The sequence below is a fragment of the Carcharhinus amblyrhynchos genome, chromosome 7, assembly GCF_965287045.1.
Source record: "Carcharhinus amblyrhynchos chromosome 7, sCarAmb.v2.hapA, whole genome shotgun sequence".
Classification (NCBI taxonomy): domain Eukaryota; kingdom Metazoa; phylum Chordata; class Chondrichthyes; order Carcharhiniformes; family Carcharhinidae; genus Carcharhinus; species Carcharhinus amblyrhynchos.
Window position 1 is genome coordinate 81,451,893 of NC_137330.1, and position 19,253 is coordinate 81,471,145.

The window sequence follows — 19,253 nt, forward strand, 5'->3', positions numbered from 1 at the left end:
AGAACAGAACTGGCCCAGGATAGCTGGAATCAAAGATTGGCAGGAAAACTATAATAGAGCAATTGGCTGCCTTTAGAGAAGAGATACTTCAGATACAATCAAAGTACATTCCCATAGAAGGTAGAACAAACAAAGTCAGACCTCGCTTGATGATGAAAGAGACACAGAGCAAAAGGAAGCAGCAAAAAGTTGCAAATGACAGATGTCAAGGTGATAATTCAAGTGAGAATCAGGCTGAATATACAAAGGTTATAGGAGAATTTAAAAAATGAATAAGAGTAGCAAAAACAGAATATAAAGAGACTATGCACCAAAATGAAAGGGAATCTAATGGTCTTCCACAGGCATTTAAAAAATAGAGGATTTACACAAGCAGAAAGCCTGGACACGATAATTTTGGACCTGTACTTATCAAAGAAAAAGGTGCTGCCAAAATCACTGTGAATGAGATAGTTAAGACATTGGATGACCTAAAAACCACCTTCTCTTTAGAAGTAGGAAAAGTTGGAAACGTATTAATTTTTAAAGAGAGGATTTTAAACAAGACAGATGAAAGGGACAGAGTGCACAGACCCAGCAGAAAAGGGTGGAGGTTACAAAAATAGGAAGAAGAAAAATTAAACCCTCTGTAGCTGGAAGTACATAGCATTCATGAAAAAAGATGAATTGATACCACAAATAGAAATAAACATGTATGGTGATCTGAGAGCCATTAAAGAGACATGGCTGCAGGATAACAAAAACTAGGACTTGAGTATTCAAGGGTACATGACAGTTAGGAAGGAGAGGGAGCCAAGAAAATGTGGAGGAATAGTTCTGTTAATGACATTGATACAATAGAGAGAGGATCTTAGTTCTGGAGGTCAAGATGCAGAATCAGTTTGGGTAGAGATGAGAAATAGTAAAGATAAGAAATCACTTGTTGAAGTGGTTTATAAGCCTCCTAATAGTAACCACACTGGAGGATGGGGTGCACATTGAAATAATGAGGTCTTGTGATTAAAAGTAAAGCAATAATCATGGGTAACTAATCTACATACAGAGTTGATAAATCAGATGGCAAAGGTAGCCTGGATAATAAATTCAGGCAATTTCTGACAGCAGTGCATCCCAGCACCGACCAGAGAGCAGGCTGTACAAAATCTGGTAACATGCAATGAGACAGGGTTAATTAATGACATCATAGCCAAGGTGGCCCAAGATAGCAGCAATCTTAATATGATTGAATTGCACATTCAATTGAAGGGAGAGAGGAGTGGATCCAAGACAAGTTTTTCTAAACTTAAATAAGGACAATTATGAGAACATGAGACAGGGCTGAAGTGAACTGGGAAATTAGGTTGAGGGTTAGGTGGCAGACATTTAAGGAGCTATTTCAGAATGCTCAGAAAAGACAGTATCAGCCTGAAAGAAAAAGCATACAATTCTGCAAGATAAGTGCCAGGTCAGAAGATTGCACTGATATAAAGAACAGCGAAGAATGACAGTTGAAATTAAATGACAAGAGGATCGGTGGTACAAGGTCAAAGACAGTCATAATTGGACAAGTAAGAACCAAAAGGCAAGTAAGTTTAGAGAGGATGAGAATGGCAGAATGCTGAACAGCGAGCACAAGAGAAAAATGAGGTAAAACCAAAACCTGCAAAGACAAAGGAAACAGAATCAAGGCAAAGATTATGTTTTGAAATTGCTAAACACAATGTTGAGTCCAGAAAATTATACACCAAATTGAAAGATGAGATACAGTTCCCCAAGCTCATGTTGAGCTTCATTGGAACTTTAACGTTCCCGTTCAACACAACATTCCATTAAAAATCTCCTGTCTTCCATCTCAGAGTTTTACAGCCTTTTGGCCCATCATGCCTACGCCGGCCATCAAACCTATTCTAATCACATTTTCCAGCACTTAGTCCATAGTCTTACATGGCATTTCAAGTGCTCATCTAAAAGCTTCCTTAATGTTATGAAGGTTCCTGCCTCTATCACCCTTCAGGCAGTGAGATCCAGATTCCCACCATCCTCTGCGTGAAAAGGGTTTTCCTAAATCCCCTTACCTTAAATCTATGCCCCCAGGTTATTAAACCCTCTATTAAGAGGAAAAGTTTCTTCCTATTCGTGCCGCTCAATTTTGTACACCTCAATCATTTCCCCTCAGCCTTCTCTGCTCTAAGGAAAAGCAAACCGAGCTGGGGATGTTTCATAAACGCTCAAGCCCAAGCAACATTCTGTTGAACCTCTTCTGCACTCTTTCTAGTGCAATCACATCCTTTCCAAAGTGTGGTGACCAAAACTGCACACAGTACTCTAGCTGTCGCCTAATGAATATTTTACACAGCTCCATCGTAATCGGCATCATAAAATAAAGAGCCACGTAAACAGTGATTTGAACAAATGACCAAAAGCAGTAGGGAAAGAGAGCTAAAGTGCCCTAGAGGTTTCAGTACGGAATTTCAGAGCTGCAAGTTGGATGTATGGCATTCAATGGTACAGTGATTAAAACTGAAGTTGCTCAACAGCTGGAAGTCCACAGATATTTGAAGGGTAGAGAGAGGCCAAGCGGGGGCGCGGGGCCGAGCAGGGGCAAAAGACAGAGGGAGAGAGCGAAAGACAGAGGGAGAGAGCGAAAGACAGAGGGAGAGAGCGAAAGACAGAGGGAGAGAGCGAAAGACAGAGGGAGAGAGCGAAAGACAGAGGGAGAGAGCGAAAGACAGAGGGAGAGAGCGAAAGACAGAGGGAGAGAGCGAAAGACAGAGGGAGAGAGCGAAAGACAGAGGGAGAGAGCAAGAGCAGCAAGACCATGGTGGGAATTGAAAACAAGGATGCATATACATCAAATTATTGCCAGTAGGTCACAGAGCTCATGGGTGATGGGTGCACAGGATTTGATGGAGGTTAAAATACTCATAGCAGATTTTGATGAGCTTAAGTTTATATAGGGTGGAAGATGGGAGGTTGGCCAGGCAAATATTTGAATAATCAAGTTAAAACAGGGTGGATGTGGTGAGGCAAAGGAGGAAAAAGACAATGTTACAGGGCTGGAAGTTGGTCTTCATGATAGAATGGAAAGCTGAGGTCAGAGTCAAAGAGGGGTAAAAGACTGTGAAAAGTTGCATATCAGACAATGAATAAGATAGTAGCTAGGGAAAAGAGTTTGCAGCAGAGATCAAAGATAATAGTTTGTTCTTCTGAATATACAGTCAGAAGAAATTTCTGTTCATCCAGCAGTGAATGTTGGATGAGCAGCATGAAAAAGAGAGCAAGCAATTTACAGTGGTTCAAGTCCCAAATCTCCTTTTTTCCATCCACCCACTCGTTAAAACCAGTTATAACTTTTCCCAGTTCTGATGAAAGGCTGACGATCTGAAACATTAACTCTGTTCCTCTCCCCACAGATGCTGCCAGATTTATTAAGTAATTCCAGCATTTTCTGTTTTTATTCTGCATTTTCAACATCCCCAGTATTCTGCTTTGGAATCCATAATACCAGGCCAGCCCATTTAATATCAACGGTGGGCAAGTTTCTGGAAACAATTATTCGGAATATACTTAGTAGTCAGATGGAAAAAACATGGTTTGATTCGGAACAGCTGGCATAGATTTCTAAAGGGGTAATTGAGTTTAACTAACTTGCTGGAATTTTGTGAGGAGGTAACAAAAAGGATCAGGAGAGAAATGCTGCTGAGGTGATTCACGAGGACTTGTAGAAGACATGTGATTTAGTGCCTGTTAATAGACTGATGAGAAAAGTTATAGCTTGTGGAATAAAAAGGACAGCAGCAACATGGGTACAAAATTGGCTGAATAATAGGAAGTAGATAACAATGGTCAACGGGTATATTTTGGGCTGAAGGAAGGTTTGAAGTGATGTTCCCCAGAGGTCAGTTTTGAAATCCTTTTTCTGATATATATTCATGATTTAGATCTTGGCGTGCAGGGTACAATTTTAAAATTTGAAGATGACACAAAACTTGGAAGTTTATAAACTGTGGAGAGGACAATGCAGAACTCTAAAGGACATAGACAAGTTGGTGGAGTGGGCAGATGGATGGCAGATGAAGTTCAATGCAGATAAATATGAGGTGATGCATTTTGGCAGGAAGAACATGGAGAGATAATATAAAATAAGGGGCATTTCCTTTAAAGGGATGCAGGAGCAGAAGGACCTGTATGTATATATGCAGAGATCATTGAAGGTGTCAAAGCAGGTGGAAAGAACAGTTAAGAAAGCACGATATTCTAGGCTTTATTAACAGGGGCAGAGTACAAGAGCAAGAAAATCATGTTGAATTTATACAAGACACAAGTTAAACCTCAGTTGGAATATGGTATACAGTTCTGGATGCCACACTATAGGAAGGATGTGAATGCATTTGAGAGAATGCAGAAGAGGTTTGCAAGGATGATTCCAGGGATGAGAAGTAATGAGAAAAGATCAGAGAGATTGGGATTGTTCTCCTTAGAAAGAAGGTGGCCAAGAGGAGATTTGTATTAGAATGCCTACAGTACATAAATCATCATTCGACCCATTGAGCCTGCACCAACAATCCCACCTAAGCCCTATTCCCATAACCCCATGTATTTACCCTGCTAATCCCCCTGACACTAAGGGGCAATTTAGCATGGCCAATCCACCTAACCCACACATCTTTGGACTGTGGGAGGAAACCAGAGCAGCTGGAGGAAACCCATGCAGACACAGGGAGAACATGCAAACTCCACACAGACAGTGACACAAGGCCAAAATTGAACCTCGGTCCCTGGCGCTGTGAAGCAGCAGTGCTAACCACCTTGCCATCATGCCACCCAGTTCCTGCCTCTCAGTGCCAGGGACCAAAGTTCAATTCTGCTCTCAGGTCACAGTCTGTGTGGAGTTTACATGTTCTCCCCATATTTGTGTGGGTTTCCTCCAAAGGTGCACAGGTTAGGTTGATTGGTCATGCTACATTGTCCCTGTCAGGGAGACTAGCAATATAAAAACATCGGGTTACAGGGATAGGGCCTGGATGGGATTGTTGTTGGTGCAGACTTAACAGGCCAAATGGCTTCCTTGTGCACAATACGGATTCTATAATAACGATTCTGTGATATATATTTGGCTTTCAACTGTAAGCTAAAAAAAATTAAAATAAAAAATCTAAGAAGCAAAAACTAAAAGATGTACACAAAACTGTAGGACACCAGGTCAGATTCTTCACACGGTAAATTGCCTATTGCAATAATTCACTGAGCAGTTTATGAAAACTATCTGGTTCTTTGTACTGGTGTTCTCCAAATGTAGCTACTTACCGTAGTTCCATTATGCTACATTTTCCATATATCTTATTACATTCTTCCTTCCCAAATAGTTATCCAATTTCCTTTCAAATCAACTCATAGCCTCAAAAGCCACATTTGGTAAATCATTCCAAATTTAGTTCTAAAGGAAAAGATGCAATTGTCACTCTTTTGAACAGGAAAGCTTGGGAAACCCTGTGAATGCTAGAGGAACAACCAAGTTTCCAATTTCGGTATTGCTTATTATCTGGCACTTCCAAGATGCTTAGCCTTCTCCTCCACAAACAGCATTTTTTTCAGAACTGATCTTATGTTAATGTACAGATGTACCCTTTGTGCACAAGAAGAAAACTGTCTTTTAGCTTTCCCTCTCTAATTTTATGGATTACTGCTATATTATGCATGTTAGAATGACTTCAACTATGATGCTACTCAACTGCTCCAAGACCTATATCTACCATGAATTTCAGCAAGAAGAGACTAGGAGAGCAATTAGACAAGCAGGGAAAAGAAAGGGCATTATGTAAGCTCATTAATTTTATAACCATACATTAAAGTTATGATAATGAATGAATTGCACTTATAACATTATTACTTGTACTGCCTTACCAAACAGTCCATGTATCCAAACTGATCATAATACAGTGTGGGTCCAAGTGAGTAGTCTGAAAATGCTTCAAAGAATGCTGATCTTGAGAGTTTTGACTGCAACCCTAAATGCCAAGAGACATAATGCATAGACAATTAATATTGTGATAGTCTCCTCAGTAATTCCAGTACAGCTGTTGAAGGAGAAGTTATTACTAGAGATGCTCCAACTACCATTGGACAGGTAAAAATGGAGCCGATCATGCCTCAATTCCGTCTAACTGGACAATGTAGGTGCGCTCTATGGATAGTAACAATAATGTCATTGAGGCCCTCCTGTCCTACCATCTTTCTATCGCTAACACCCGGCAAATTATTCACATCCTCCTCCGTGAAGACCGAAACAAAAAAGTTATTCAAGGCCTCAGCCATTTCCCCATCCCCTACCACTAAGTCCCCCCTCTCATCCTCTCAGGGTCCAACGTTCACCCTAGCCAGCCTCTTCCTTTTTATATATTTATAAAAACAATTTACAACAATTTGTCATATGATGAAACACAGGTTTCTTGTAATCTTCGCCAAGTTAAATTCAAATGGTACATGAAAGTGCACAGTACTGAAAAAAAAGGAAACTCCTTTTGAACTAACCTTGCCAAATCAGACCAGTTTCTCTGTAGCGTGGGTAGTTCTTTTTTTCCTTGGTTGGGGGAAGGGGGAGAGAGAAGGAGAGGGTGGGGTGGAAGCTCCTGGTCTTGCACATGCAAACCTTAATTGCCTACCTATCTGCCCCACAAAATATGTGAGGTGACATTTATCAGCTTTGACAAAATTATATGATTGTTTTCATACTGCTTGCTGTCTTAGTTGAAATTGTGTTGCTAATTATTGTATGGCTAATTAAATGCATTAATGCTTTTAATTTTGTATCAGAGTCCCTGTAATCAATCAAAAGAATCTAAAAACTGGTCAGATTTTCATAACTTTAAACATATAATACTGCATTTTTATACATAGCTCAATTTTACCAAAGTCACCCCAGCAGCTACCGGAGTGTTTGTACAGCTGCCTCTGATACTGTCACCTACCAGGAATTAAAAGACTTGCTCAAATCAAATACAATTGTGATCGATGTTAGAGAGCCCTGGGAGATCAAGGAGAGTGGAAAAATTCCAGGATCTATTAATGTGCCACGTGAGTATACTATTGAATATCCAAGCTCTGATGCACTGAATTTTTTATGCTACAGCATGCTACGGTGCAGAGGGACGTGGGGGTCCTTATGCATGAGTCGCAAAAACCCAGCCTACAGGTGCAGCAGGTGGTCAGGAAGGCACATGGGATGCTGGCCTTCATAGCGAGGGGGATTGAATATAAAAGTAGGGAGGTCTTGCTGTACTGTACAGGGCACTAGTGAGGCCGCAGCTGGAGTACTGTGTGCCGTTTTGGTCGCTGCACTTGCACAAGGATATTTTGGCCTTGGAGGGAGTGCAGAGGAGGTTCACGAGGCTGATACCGGAGTTGAGGGGGTTGAGCTATGAAGAGAGGCTGAATAGACTGGGCTTGTACTCGTTGGAGTTTAGAAGGATGAGAGGGGATGTTATTGAGACGTATAAGATGATGAAGGGGGTGGATAGGGTAGAGGTGGAGAGGTTCTTCCCGCTCAGAAAGGACAGCAGGACTAGACGGCACAGCCTCAAGATAAGGGGGGAGCAGTTTAGAACAGAGTTGAGGAGGAACTTCTTCACTCAAAGGGTGGTGAAACTCTTGAATTCTCTGCCCGTTGAAGTGGTGGAGGCTACCTCGCTAAATATATTTAAGACACGGGTAGATAGGTTTTTGGTAGGCAAGGGAGTTAAGGGTTATGGGGAGAAAGCGGGAATGTGGAACTGAGCCACTTCAGATCAGCCATGATCTTACTGAATGGCGGGGCAGGCTCGAGGGCCTACTCCTGCTCCTATTTCTTATGTTCTTATATTCTTATGATGTGTCAAATGCTGGAGAGAGGTTGAGAATGAGGGTGAATAATTGTAATGTCACCACGATGTAACTTCAGAGAAGTGTTGGACTGCCTAGCTCCTTCTCTCTATTGTTACAGAAGAAATTACCAGTGAAATCTTGCTGGTAATTTCTTCTGTAACAGTAATTTGAATAAATCTGCTTATTTTAGTTTATGGTTCCACCATGTGGATCATAACAACCTGATCACATAGCTGAATCTGCATTTCATCTGAAATGATGCATTTCTGGCACTGCAGCATTCCCTCAGTACTACACTGGATCAGCCTTTATTTTTGTACTTAAGCTCTAGAATGGGACAGCATGCATTGGTCAATAAAGAACATCTTTCACCAGGATATTGTGGTCACGAGCTTTTCTATTAGCTAAAGTTGAGCTCAACACTTAGCCTCTGGAAAAAACCCTACATGCAGGACTGAAATAACTGAAATGAAGAAGTGGGAAAAGGAAGGGCTTATTTTTCAGAGATTATCTGGAATTGCTGCTGGCATAAATTAAAGAGAGTGAAAGAAAGAATAAAAGGTCATGAATGTAGCCCAATCCATCACACAAACCAGCCTCCCATCCACTGACTCTGTTTACACTTCCTGCCTTGGCAAAGCAGCCAGCATAATTAAGGACCACATTCACCCCGAACATTCTCTCTTCCACCTTCTTCCATCAGAAAAATGATACAAAAGTCTGAGGTCACGTACGAACCGACTCAAGAACAGCTTCTTCCCTGATGCCATCAGACTTCTGAATGGGCTTACCTTGCATTAAGTTGATCTTTCTCTACAGTCTAGCTATGACTGTAACACTACATTCTGCACTCTTTTGTTTCCTTCTCTATGAATAGTATGCTTTGTCCGTATAATGCGCAAGAAGCAATACTTTTCACTGTAGGTTAATACATGTGACATAATAAATCAAATCAAAAGAATTCCATTGTTGGAAATGCACAATTGGCTATCACATGTAGCAGCAGAACCTAAATGGAAGGTGGTGGTTGTGGATGTGAATGGCGCCTCCGTAAACTTATGCTTTGCAGTGTCAGGAGTAGTTGAATGGCTTTGCTAGGTGAGCAAAGGTTAGTGTTTTCAGATGACTATCAGGGAAGAAAATTAATTCATAAAGAACCATGAGTGGGAGCAAGCATAATAGTCAAGTAGTGCTCTTTTGTGCATCACAAAGGCTTCTCAGCCAAAGGCCACAGATGGCTTTGGGAATTGTATGGGGGGAGGGTGGGGAACATAAATGCTAAAGAAATTAACAACTAAAATAAAAAAAATTTTGGTACAAATAAACAAAACCTTTACTGTGATAATTATATCATCATAACAATATACTAAAACAATTAAACAGACATTATCCCATTTCACATCCTGTGGCTTAATGTGAATAATGCAATTGATCCAAAATACCGCGAATGCTGCAAGTACACAGATCTGGCAGTAATTGTGAAAAGGTTAAAATTAAAACTTTTTTTTCCCCTTTTCCTCAGATGTTGCCAGGTCTGCTGTGTATTTCCAGCATTTTCTATGTTTATTTAATGCAGCTGGTTGCCATTCTTTACAATGACATCAAATTTGTGGAAAGTTGTGGAGCTGCAATGCTGATCAGTTAAGTGGGATCTGGAGCAAAATTAACTGTATTTCAGCAAGGAAAATATCTGTTCACACACAGTTGAGCTGAAACAAGCATTTCATGTACCACTTAGCAGATATCTGGGATCTTAGATTCGCTCAAGGAAAGATAAAACTTGCCCAGTTTTTGGATTATATTTTTCCTTCATGTTAGTATCTTAATGTTAGAAAATGTCTAGTCATGCAAGCCCTTTCTGTTGTGTTCTTACGTTCTCTAGCTCAACTGCTACTTTTCATGACTACAAGATGTTGACAGCAGTGGATTGCAGGCAGAGAAGGCTAAAAGGAGGAAAGAATTAAGATAGAAAAAATGATGTAAAAAGTTGGTCAGTGAGATAACAACCAAAATGGAATTTGATATTCTTACCTTACAATAAATCTTTGATTCAAACTAATAGAGTAAGAAAGCTTTGTCATTTCTCTAAAATGTCTGAATAATCTGTAATTGTTTTAAGAGTTTGCAACAATTGTAATTTTCTTGAATTAGAAATGCTGGTCCATATGACCTGGCAAATAGCACCAACAGTAAGGAAATTAAGGAAGAAGCCATGTAACTGGTAGAGCTAAGGAGAGCTACTACCAAAAGAGCTGCAAGATGAAGGCCCAGATGTAGATACAAAAAGCAGACGGAGACAAAGAGAAACATGCCAATTCTTGCCAAGAGAGGAAACAAATCAGTCTCAAGAGATCAGTTGTTCTGTTTGGCTGAAAAGGAGACACGAGCTCTTGGAGGCAATGTGCAAACTGACTTAAGAAGTCTAAAACCTTGAAAGCTGCATGAATAGCTCGTAGACATCGCAGGCCTGGATGTCTTCCCAGAAATGACCAAACCACAAAGTTACTACTTGGTGGGTTGTAATGGAACTCTGGCAAGCTTTACAATTGGACTGCCATGTCTCGAGGAAGACAGGATTCATAGAAGTGTATATTGGTCATGACAATTGTACCCATCCAATTCAAAGGTGAAAGCTATTGTTTAAAGGGCTCTGAATCTACCCTGCATGAATAAAGAACAGCATTGCAGAATTGTGCAGCTGCATTGTGCCACATTTATGTGGGAATGATGCAGATGCTTGTGGTCCTATAAGATGTATTTTTGTTGCATCAACTTCTTTAAGTAAAATTGACCTTTCATTCATATTTAATTTCCCTTAATTCTGATTCATGATCAAGTGAAAGTTGCAAAAAGTGAAATCTTGCTGGTAATTTCTTCTGTAACAATAATTTGGATAAATCTGCTTATTTTGGTTTATGGTTCCACCATGCAGATCATAACAGCATGATCAAGTAGTTAAATCTGCATTTCATCTGAAATGATGCATTTCTGGCACTGCATCATTCCCTCAGTACTACACTGGATCAGCCTTTATTTTTATTTATGGGTACAATTGTCATGGCTTAAGCTCTGGAATGGGACATGAAGCCAGAACTGTCTGACTTAGAGGCAACAGTGCCACCAACTGAGCCACTGCTGTCACTTCCATCTACCTTTAAGAATGCATTTAAAATGCAGTTTGTCAAGATAGATACATGCTACTAATGTTGCCTGTGCTTCGGGTGTGCTGCAGATGCTATTCCACCAGAAAAATTTTAAGTTATGTTTTGCTGTGTCTACAAATCTGCTATCCTCTGGTTCTTGGCTAATTATCGTCAATCTGTACTGACAGGTTACTAATCCTTCAGCCACTAGAAAAGGTTTCTCCTTATTTACTTAAGTCCTCATTGCAGAACTGTGGTGCATCTGTAAAAGTTGGTGAGAGTCATAGCAGACATACCAAATTTTCTTAGTCTTCTGAGAAAGTAGAAGCATTGGTAGGCTTTCTTAACTATAGCATCAGCATGGAGGAACCAGCACAGGTTGTTGGTGATCTGGACACCTAAAAACCTGAAGCCCTCGACCATTTCTACTTCGTCCCCATTGATGGAGACATGGGCACGTGCTCCACTACACTTCCTGAAGTCAATGACTATCCCCTTCATTTTGCTGACATTGAGGGAGAAATTATTGTCGTCGCATCAGGGGCTGGTTACAGTGTCAAATAAGCTACCATCATTCACTGTGCAGATCTGCATATGAAGAGTGGCTGCTCAGAAAAGCTACTGAAGGATTGCTATTAACCACAGCACCAGATTGCAGCAAGATCAGCACCTTCAGGTGAGAATATGAGAAAAATGTGGGGGTGGGGTGGGGGGGGGAGAGAAGTGAGAGAGAGAAAATGTGATTTGACTTTTGTTCCACCTCCAACAGCACCTTCTAAACCCATGACCTTTACCACCGAGGACAAGAGTAACAGATGCATGGGAACACCACCACCTGCAAATCTCTCTCCCCCCCACCCTGCCAAGTTCCTGACTTGGAAGTATATCACCATTCCTTCACTGTCACTGGATCAAACTCCTGAAATTCCTGCTAGAAAGCACTGTGGGTGTTCCAACATGTAAACTGCAGTGGTTCAAGCAGGGAGCATACCACCACCTTCTCAAGGGCAATTAGGGATGGGCAAAAAATGGCGACCTAGCCAGCACTGACCTCCTGCTGCTCTCCGTGCTCCTCCAAGTGCGCTCAATTCCTCAAACATGGAAGCCACACTCTGAGAAACACCTACTTCCTGGCACCTATGAAGGACCAACTGCAACTTACCTTGTACCTCTTTGGAATGCGTGAAGCAGCGGCAAGCCAGATTAGAAACTCCCCCGGACTGTAATCTACCCAGGTCTGAGGTACCAATGATAAAATGTTTTTTATCCCAGTAATAAAATTACTTGGTAGCATATTTTAAGTATCTCACTGTTTAATGCTAGCACACTTAAGCCTTACAAAATTGGTCTTACAATTAAGATCTGCAGGATGTAGAGAATGTAGCAACCAACTGACACTGTGCATTTCTCCTGCACAAGAAAACAGTGAATTCCCAGAATCAATGACAAGAATTGGCTTTTCATTCTAGTCTGGCAGTTGGACAACATGTCTCAGTTGTTCGACAAACAAAACATAATTTTAAGAGACATTGTATTGGTAAACATTAGAAATAAGGTAAAGTAGGCTCATTGTTCTCCGGAGCATTGAACCTGGTGGCTGTGGCTGTGGTGAGTGACTGATTTTAAAGTAAAAACCGCTTTTTTTCTGTACTTCCAGTTCTCGGGACTTGTTAGAGTGTAGTTTACTTCCGTACCGGAAGTTAGGCCAGGGGATAGTCGTTAAGGGGGAGCGGGGGGTATAAATCGGACACTCACCCGGGGACCCACCTCACTGTTCTCTGGAGCATTGAACCTGGTGGCTGTGGCTGTGGTGAGTGACTGATTTAAAGTAAAAACCACTTTTTTCTGTACTTCCGGTTCTCGGGACTTGTTAGAGTGTAGTTTACTTCCGTACCGGAAGTTAGGCCAGGGGATTGTCGTTAAGGGGGAGCGGGGGGTATAAAAAAGGGGTAGCAGCATACAGCGGGCAGCGTCGGGAGCGGGCAGCGGAGTGAGTGGGAACTGAGTGAGAAGGGCTTTGGCTCGCTGGGCTTAGGAAAGAGCAGGCTTAGAGAAGGGGCGTTGCACATTCTACCTTTGGGCACTTACAGGAGGTTGGGACATGGCAGGGAATATAGAGAGGAATGTAAGTTATGTCAGGTGCCACATGTGGGAGTTCTTGGTGGTGTCACGTGTCCCCAAGGTCCACATCTGCAGTAAATGTTTAGAACTGCAGCGCTTGAGGGCCCGGGTCAGGCAACTCGAGGGGCGTCTGGAAGATGCGTTTCTAGTCAGGGAGAACGAGGAGATAATGGCTGGGAACCATGAGCAGGAGGAGGTCTCAAGGGCTGAAAAGGGAGGATGGACGACTGTGAGGAGGGGAAAGAGGAAGAAGAAGAGTAGTCAGGTTCCCCCGGCCTCCCCAGAGGCCCCCCATGGTTCATCGACAGGGGCACAGAAAGATAGGCAGGAGGGGGAGACTGACTTAGAGGGACAGAAGGGGGCTGGCAAGGTGATAGTGGTAGGGGACGGGAGGGTCAGAGGTATCGATAGGAGGTTCTGTGGACAGAGGCGTGACTCCAGGATGGTGGTCTGCCTCCCTGGAGCAGGGGTAAAGGATGTAACGGACAGGGTAGAGGGAATTTTGAAAGGGGAGGGGGCACAGGCTGAGGTCATAGTACATGTAGGGGAGGGGGACATAGGAAGGAGTAGGGTAGAGGTCCGTAGGCAATTTAGGGAGTTGGGGGCCAAACTAAAGAGTAGGACCTCCAGGGTGGCACTCTCTGGGTTGTTGCCCAGTACCAGCAGGGCAAAGAATGACGAGATCATGCAGCTGAATGCATGGTTGAGGGATTGGTGTAGGGTAGAGGGCTTTACTTTTGTGGATCACTGCGAGGTGTTTAGGAGAGAAGGGCAATTGTACAGGAGGGGTGGGGAGAATTTGAACGGGAGGGGAACTAATGTCTTGGCGGGGAGGTTGGCTGGGGTGTTTATGAAGGAATTAAACTAATATGGAGGGGGGGTGGGGAGGTGGCTGGGAGAGAGTCGAGTGAAAGGAAAAGTATCAGGGAGAAGGGGGTTCCGAGGGACACTTGTGGGTTGAACTGTGTCTGTTTCAATGCTAGGAGTGTGGCAGGGAAAACGGATGAGCTTAGGGCCTTGATGTTTGTGAGGCAGTTAGATGTGGTGGCTGTAACAGAGACATGGTTAAGGGAAGGGCAGGACTGGCAGCTGAATGTTCCTGGGTACAAGTGTTTTAGGTGTGACAGAGGAGGGTTGAAGAGAGGTGGAGGGGTGGCACTGTTAGTCAAGGAAAACATCACAGTAGTGCAGAGGGAGGACAATATAGAAGAGATAGGGATTGAGTCACTGTGGGTGGAATTGAGGAATAAAAAGGGAGAGATTATGTTGCTAGGGGTGTATTATAGGCCACCCAACAGCCCGAGGTCAGTGGAGGAAGGCATCTGCAGGGGCATTTTGGATAGGTGCAGGAGGAATAGGGTGGTTGTAGTGGGAGACTTTAATCTTCCTGGAGTGAATTGGAGGGGGCCTAGAGCTGGGGGTACGGAGGGAGAGGAGTTTGTGAAATGTGTTTTGGAAGGGTCTCTAGAGCAGTATGTAACTAGTCCGACTAGGGGAGGGGCTATACTGGATTTAGTGTTGGGTAATGAGCCAGGGCAGGTGGGAGAGGTAGAGGTAGGCGAACATGTGGCTAATAGTGACCACAAGTCCATCTACTTTAGGATAAAAATGGAAAGGGACGAGTGCCGGCCGAACGGGAGTGTGCTGAACTGGGGAAAGGCGAGCTATGGCAGGATTAGGAGGGAGCTGCAGGACACTGATTGGGAGGGACTGTTAGCTGGCAAGTCCATGGTTGGCAAGTGGGAGGCTTTTAAGGGCAAAATGAAATGGTTGCAGGGGAGGTATGTTCCGGTTAAGCGGAAGGATGGGAAAGGTAGGATTAGAGAGCCATGGATTACAGGGGGTATTGAAGACTTGGTCAGGAAGAAGAGGGAGGTGTATGTTAGGTCAAAACGACTGGGTACGGAGAGTGCGCTGGAGGAATATAGAGAGTAGGAGGGAGCTAAAAAGGGGAATTAGAAGGGCGAAGAGAGGGCATGAAATGGCTTTGGCTGGTAGGATTAAGGAAAATCCAAAGGCATTTTATTCCTATATTAGCAGCAAGAGAGTAGTTAGAGGGAAAATTGGTCCTCTTAGGGACAAAAGTGGGGAGATATGTATTGAGTCGGAGGGAATGGGGGAGCTCCTGAATGAATACTTTGCGTCGGTATTCACGAAGGAGAGGGGTTCGGAATCGTGCGGTCTGTTAGAGGGAGCTGAGGATCAGCTGCAGGAAATATCTACTACGACGGAGGAAGTGCTAGGGCTTTTAGGTAGCGTAAGGACGGATAAAGCTCCAGGGCCTGATGGTATTTATCCCAGGCTGCTTAGGGAGGTGAAAGATGAAATTGCTGGGCCTCTGGCGCAAATCTTTGTCTCTTCTTTGGACACAGGTGAGGTCCCAGAAGACTGGAGGGTAGCAAATGTGGTACCGCTGTTCAAAAAAGGTAGTAGGGATAACCCTGGAAATTATAGGCCGGTGAGTTTGACATCGGTGGTAGGGAAATTAATGGAAAAAGTACTTAGGGGTAGGATGTATGAGCATTTGGAGCGTTGCGGTCTGATTGGGGATTCGCAACATGGCTTTGTTAGAGGGAGGTCTTGCCTTACGAATCTGGTGGAATTCTTTGAGGAAGTGACAAAAACGGTTGACGATGGGAGAGCCGTTGATGTCATCTATATGGATTTCAGTAAAGCATTTGACAAAGTCCCTCATGGTAGGCTGGTAGAAAAGGTTAAGGCGCATGGGATACGAGGTCAGGTAGCTAGGTGGATTGAGAACTGGCTGGGTAATAGGAGACAGAGGATAGTTGTGGAGGGGACTTTGTCCGGCTGGAGGCCAGTGACCAGTGGTGTGCCGCAGGGCTCAGTACTGGGACCTCTCCTCTTTGTAGTCTACATAAATGACTTGGAAGAGAGCGTAGGTGGTGTGATCAGCAAGTTTGCTGATGACACCAAGATGGCAGGGTTGGCGGGTACCGAAGTGGATTGTGAGGTGATACAACAGGATATAGATAGGTTGGTGCATTGGGCAGATAGGTGGCAGATGGAATTTAATCCTGACAAATGCGAGGTGATGCATTTTGGAAGGAATAATGTAGAGAGGAGCTATGTGATTAAAGGTAGACAAATTAGGAGTATAGAAACACAGAGGGACCTGGGAGTGCAGGTTCACAAATCCATGAAGGTTGCGACACAGGTGGAGAATGTTGTCAGGAAGGCTTATGGAATGCTAGCCTTTATAGGAAGGGGTATAGAGTTTAAAAGCTGCCGTCTAATGCTTCAGTTGTATAGAACGTTGGTTAGACCGCATTTGGAGTACTGCGTCCAGTTCTGGTCACCTTACTACCGGAAGGACGTGGAGTCTCTGGAAAGGGTGCAGAGGAGGTTTACCAGGATGTTGCCTGGCATGGAGGGGCTGGGTTACGAGGAAAGGTTGGAGAAACTGGGACTGTTCTCCTTGGAAAGACGGGGATTGAGGGGTGACATGATAGAGGTATATAAGATACTGAAGGGAATAGACAGAGTCAATAGTGAGAGACTGCTCCCTAGATTGGTTACAAATACAAGAGGACATGATTTAAGGGTGAGGGGGGAGAGGTATAATTTGGATATGAGAGGAAGGTTCTTTACGCAGAGAGTTGTGGGGGTATGGAACGCGCTACCAAGTAGGGTGGTGGAGGCGGGAACATTGGACTCGTTTAAGGTTCAGTTAGATAGGCACATGAGTGAAACGAGGATGGAGGATTATGGTAGGGGTTATTAAATAAGGGTTAGAACCTCGGGAGACACCGGAAAGGCAGGCTTGTGATTAACGTTTTTGTCTTTTTATTCCGCAGGTGGAGGTCCACCTCGTTGTCAAACGAGGGGCATGCACACGGTGGGTCATGCGTGGGCTGCTCTTGGAGGTTCCGGGAGTGGCCTAGTACTTCGTGTCGGTGTGTGTGCTTGATCCTGGACCGGTAGACGGGCGCCGCAACAGCTCGGTGACTAGCACTGCTAGCTGTGCAGATACATGGATTTGGGCCTGTGTCTGTGGGAGTTTGTGCATTCTCCCTGTGGATGCGTGGGTTTCCTCCGGGCGCTCCGGTTTCCTCCCACACCCCAAAGATGCGCTCTTAGGCTGATTGGTTTTACCAAATTGACACTATTCTCCCCTGAATCTGGCTAAGTCAGGGGTTCTATTTGTAGATACGCAGGGTAGAATAGGTGTCGGGTGATGCGGCGGCGCGGGCTTGTTGGGCCGAAGGGCCTGTTTCCCGTGCTGGGTTGTTCTTTGTTCTTTGTAATTTACTGTTTCAGTGTAATGAAAGGTAAACCTTGAGTTAGATTCATGCTGGACAAATATATTTGTATGTGTGGGGGTTTTGGCTTCAATTCAATTATTCTATTGTGCTTACAGGGTGTGGTACGAAGAGTAAATACAAGTTAGCAGAAGCATGGAGTTGTTGCTTAGCAACTGTGGGGCCTTTTATGGTTGGAAGGCTTTTGAGTTTAGTTTTTAACCTAATTAATTTGCAGTTGAAGATAGGATGCTGGGGAATGGACATCTCTCAACTCTGCCAGAAGAAAGCTGGACAGGATAAGGGGGTTGCAAAGAGGTAGACATCCCAAAAAAAACAGATACAGTCCAGACAACCAGGGAATTGGGAATGTCTTAGGAAGACAGAGATCAAGAAGTTGAGCAAAATGCTGTTCAGGAGAATTCAGGGAAAAAGGAGATACGGTATTCTGAGTTAAAGAGACAGCTACAGTAACCCAATTTAAGGTGGGAAAGCAGATGTCAGGGGCAAATCTCAAGTTTGGTGCCATCTTAATAATTCTGGGAATTGATAGTTAAAGCAATTGTAAAGAATTTGTGCAACGGTTAAGACAAAGAAATCCTAAAGGGGAAATGTAACATCTGTAAGTAAATCCTTGGTGGACACCTCAGAGAGAAAACACTGTTTTAAAGAAGACTTCAAAGTGTATCTTTTTGAAAACAGAATTTGGAATCATTCATGTGGAAGCCCAAATTTAATCAGATAAGGCAGCTCACAGTACAAGGGTCATCTGGCAGAATTCCAAGGAGAAATCTATAGAAATTCACTCAGATTCAGAGTGGAGTATGTGTCTTACCACAACCGGTCTGTGTGTTTACAGTACTTTCTGTCACTGAGTCTAAAATATACTTGTAACCCATATTAACTTTAAATGCTGTGTATATTTGTGAAGCAAAGGGAGGAGTGAAGCAGTATTTTATTATAATCAAAGTTTTTCATGTTTTGTTCTTATTTTCTTATTGTTTTAACTAACTAATGATCCTGTCACCCTATTCCTCCATGTTTTCTTAAAAAAAGCGTTACAAGCTTTTAAGCCAGGGTTCCATTCAGTAAACTTCCCGTCCAGTTATAACACCAATTGCAATGGTAACACCGTGCCTTTATTGGGTTCATGAAAATGAATATCTTTCTTTATTGTTTCCATGTTTTTTCAATCTGCTCGCCAGTTAACACTCTCCTCATTAGATTCAAAGTAACTGAAGAAGATAAAATGCTGCTTAGACAAAGTTAACTCATGTTTTTTGCATCCACAAGCTACAAGTTCAGAGTGAGTGTTGCTGGTGATTAAGATGTGTACTGCTTTCTACTTCTAGCAACAATGTCAGCAGTTTGATATCCCCTGAACTTAGAAACCCAGAGATACTCCTCTAAGAAGTGCATGTTTTGTAGGTGAGGCAGAGAAACAGAGCAAAAGCAAGCTACAGGATGTAGATTTGAAATGGGAGCCTCACAAATGAAAGTAAGCCAAAGGTGTTTCAGACCCTGTCTACAGAATACATTAATAATAGCAGTCAGGGTTGTGCCATGAAGGAAAGAATCAGACATAAAGGGAAAATCTAAATAGCTCTTCTGACGAAGCATGGCAAAATGAACATCAGCATCTATCATTGCTCTGCAGGAGGCAAGAGGAGAAATAGCTGGGGCCTTAACAGATATTTTCACATCCTCTTTGACCGTAAGCGAGGTTCCAGAGGACTGTTGTTTCCTTGTTTAAGAAAGGAAGCAGGGATAATCCAGCAAATTATAGGCCAGTGAGCCTGACATCAGTGATGGGGAAGCTTTTGTAGAAGATTCCAAGATACACGATAAATGCACATTTGGAGGGAAATGGACAAGTTAGTGACAGGTA

At 43.2% G+C, this 19,253-nt stretch overlaps 1 protein-coding gene across 4 annotated transcripts in view; it reads right to left on the reverse strand.

Annotated features, from left to right (window-relative positions):
• Positions 1 to 19,253, reverse strand: part of usp45 (ubiquitin specific peptidase 45) — a 178,373-nt gene that overhangs the window by 135,026 nt on the left and 24,094 nt on the right. For all 4 annotated transcript variants that reach the window (XM_080192658.1, XM_080192659.1, XM_080192657.1 and 1 more), the window contains exon 4: positions 5,884 to 5,987. In XM_080192658.1, coding sequence (XP_080048784.1) covers positions 5,884 to 5,987 — 104 coding nt within the window. The remainder of the gene's footprint in view (positions 1 to 5,883; positions 5,988 to 19,253) is intronic.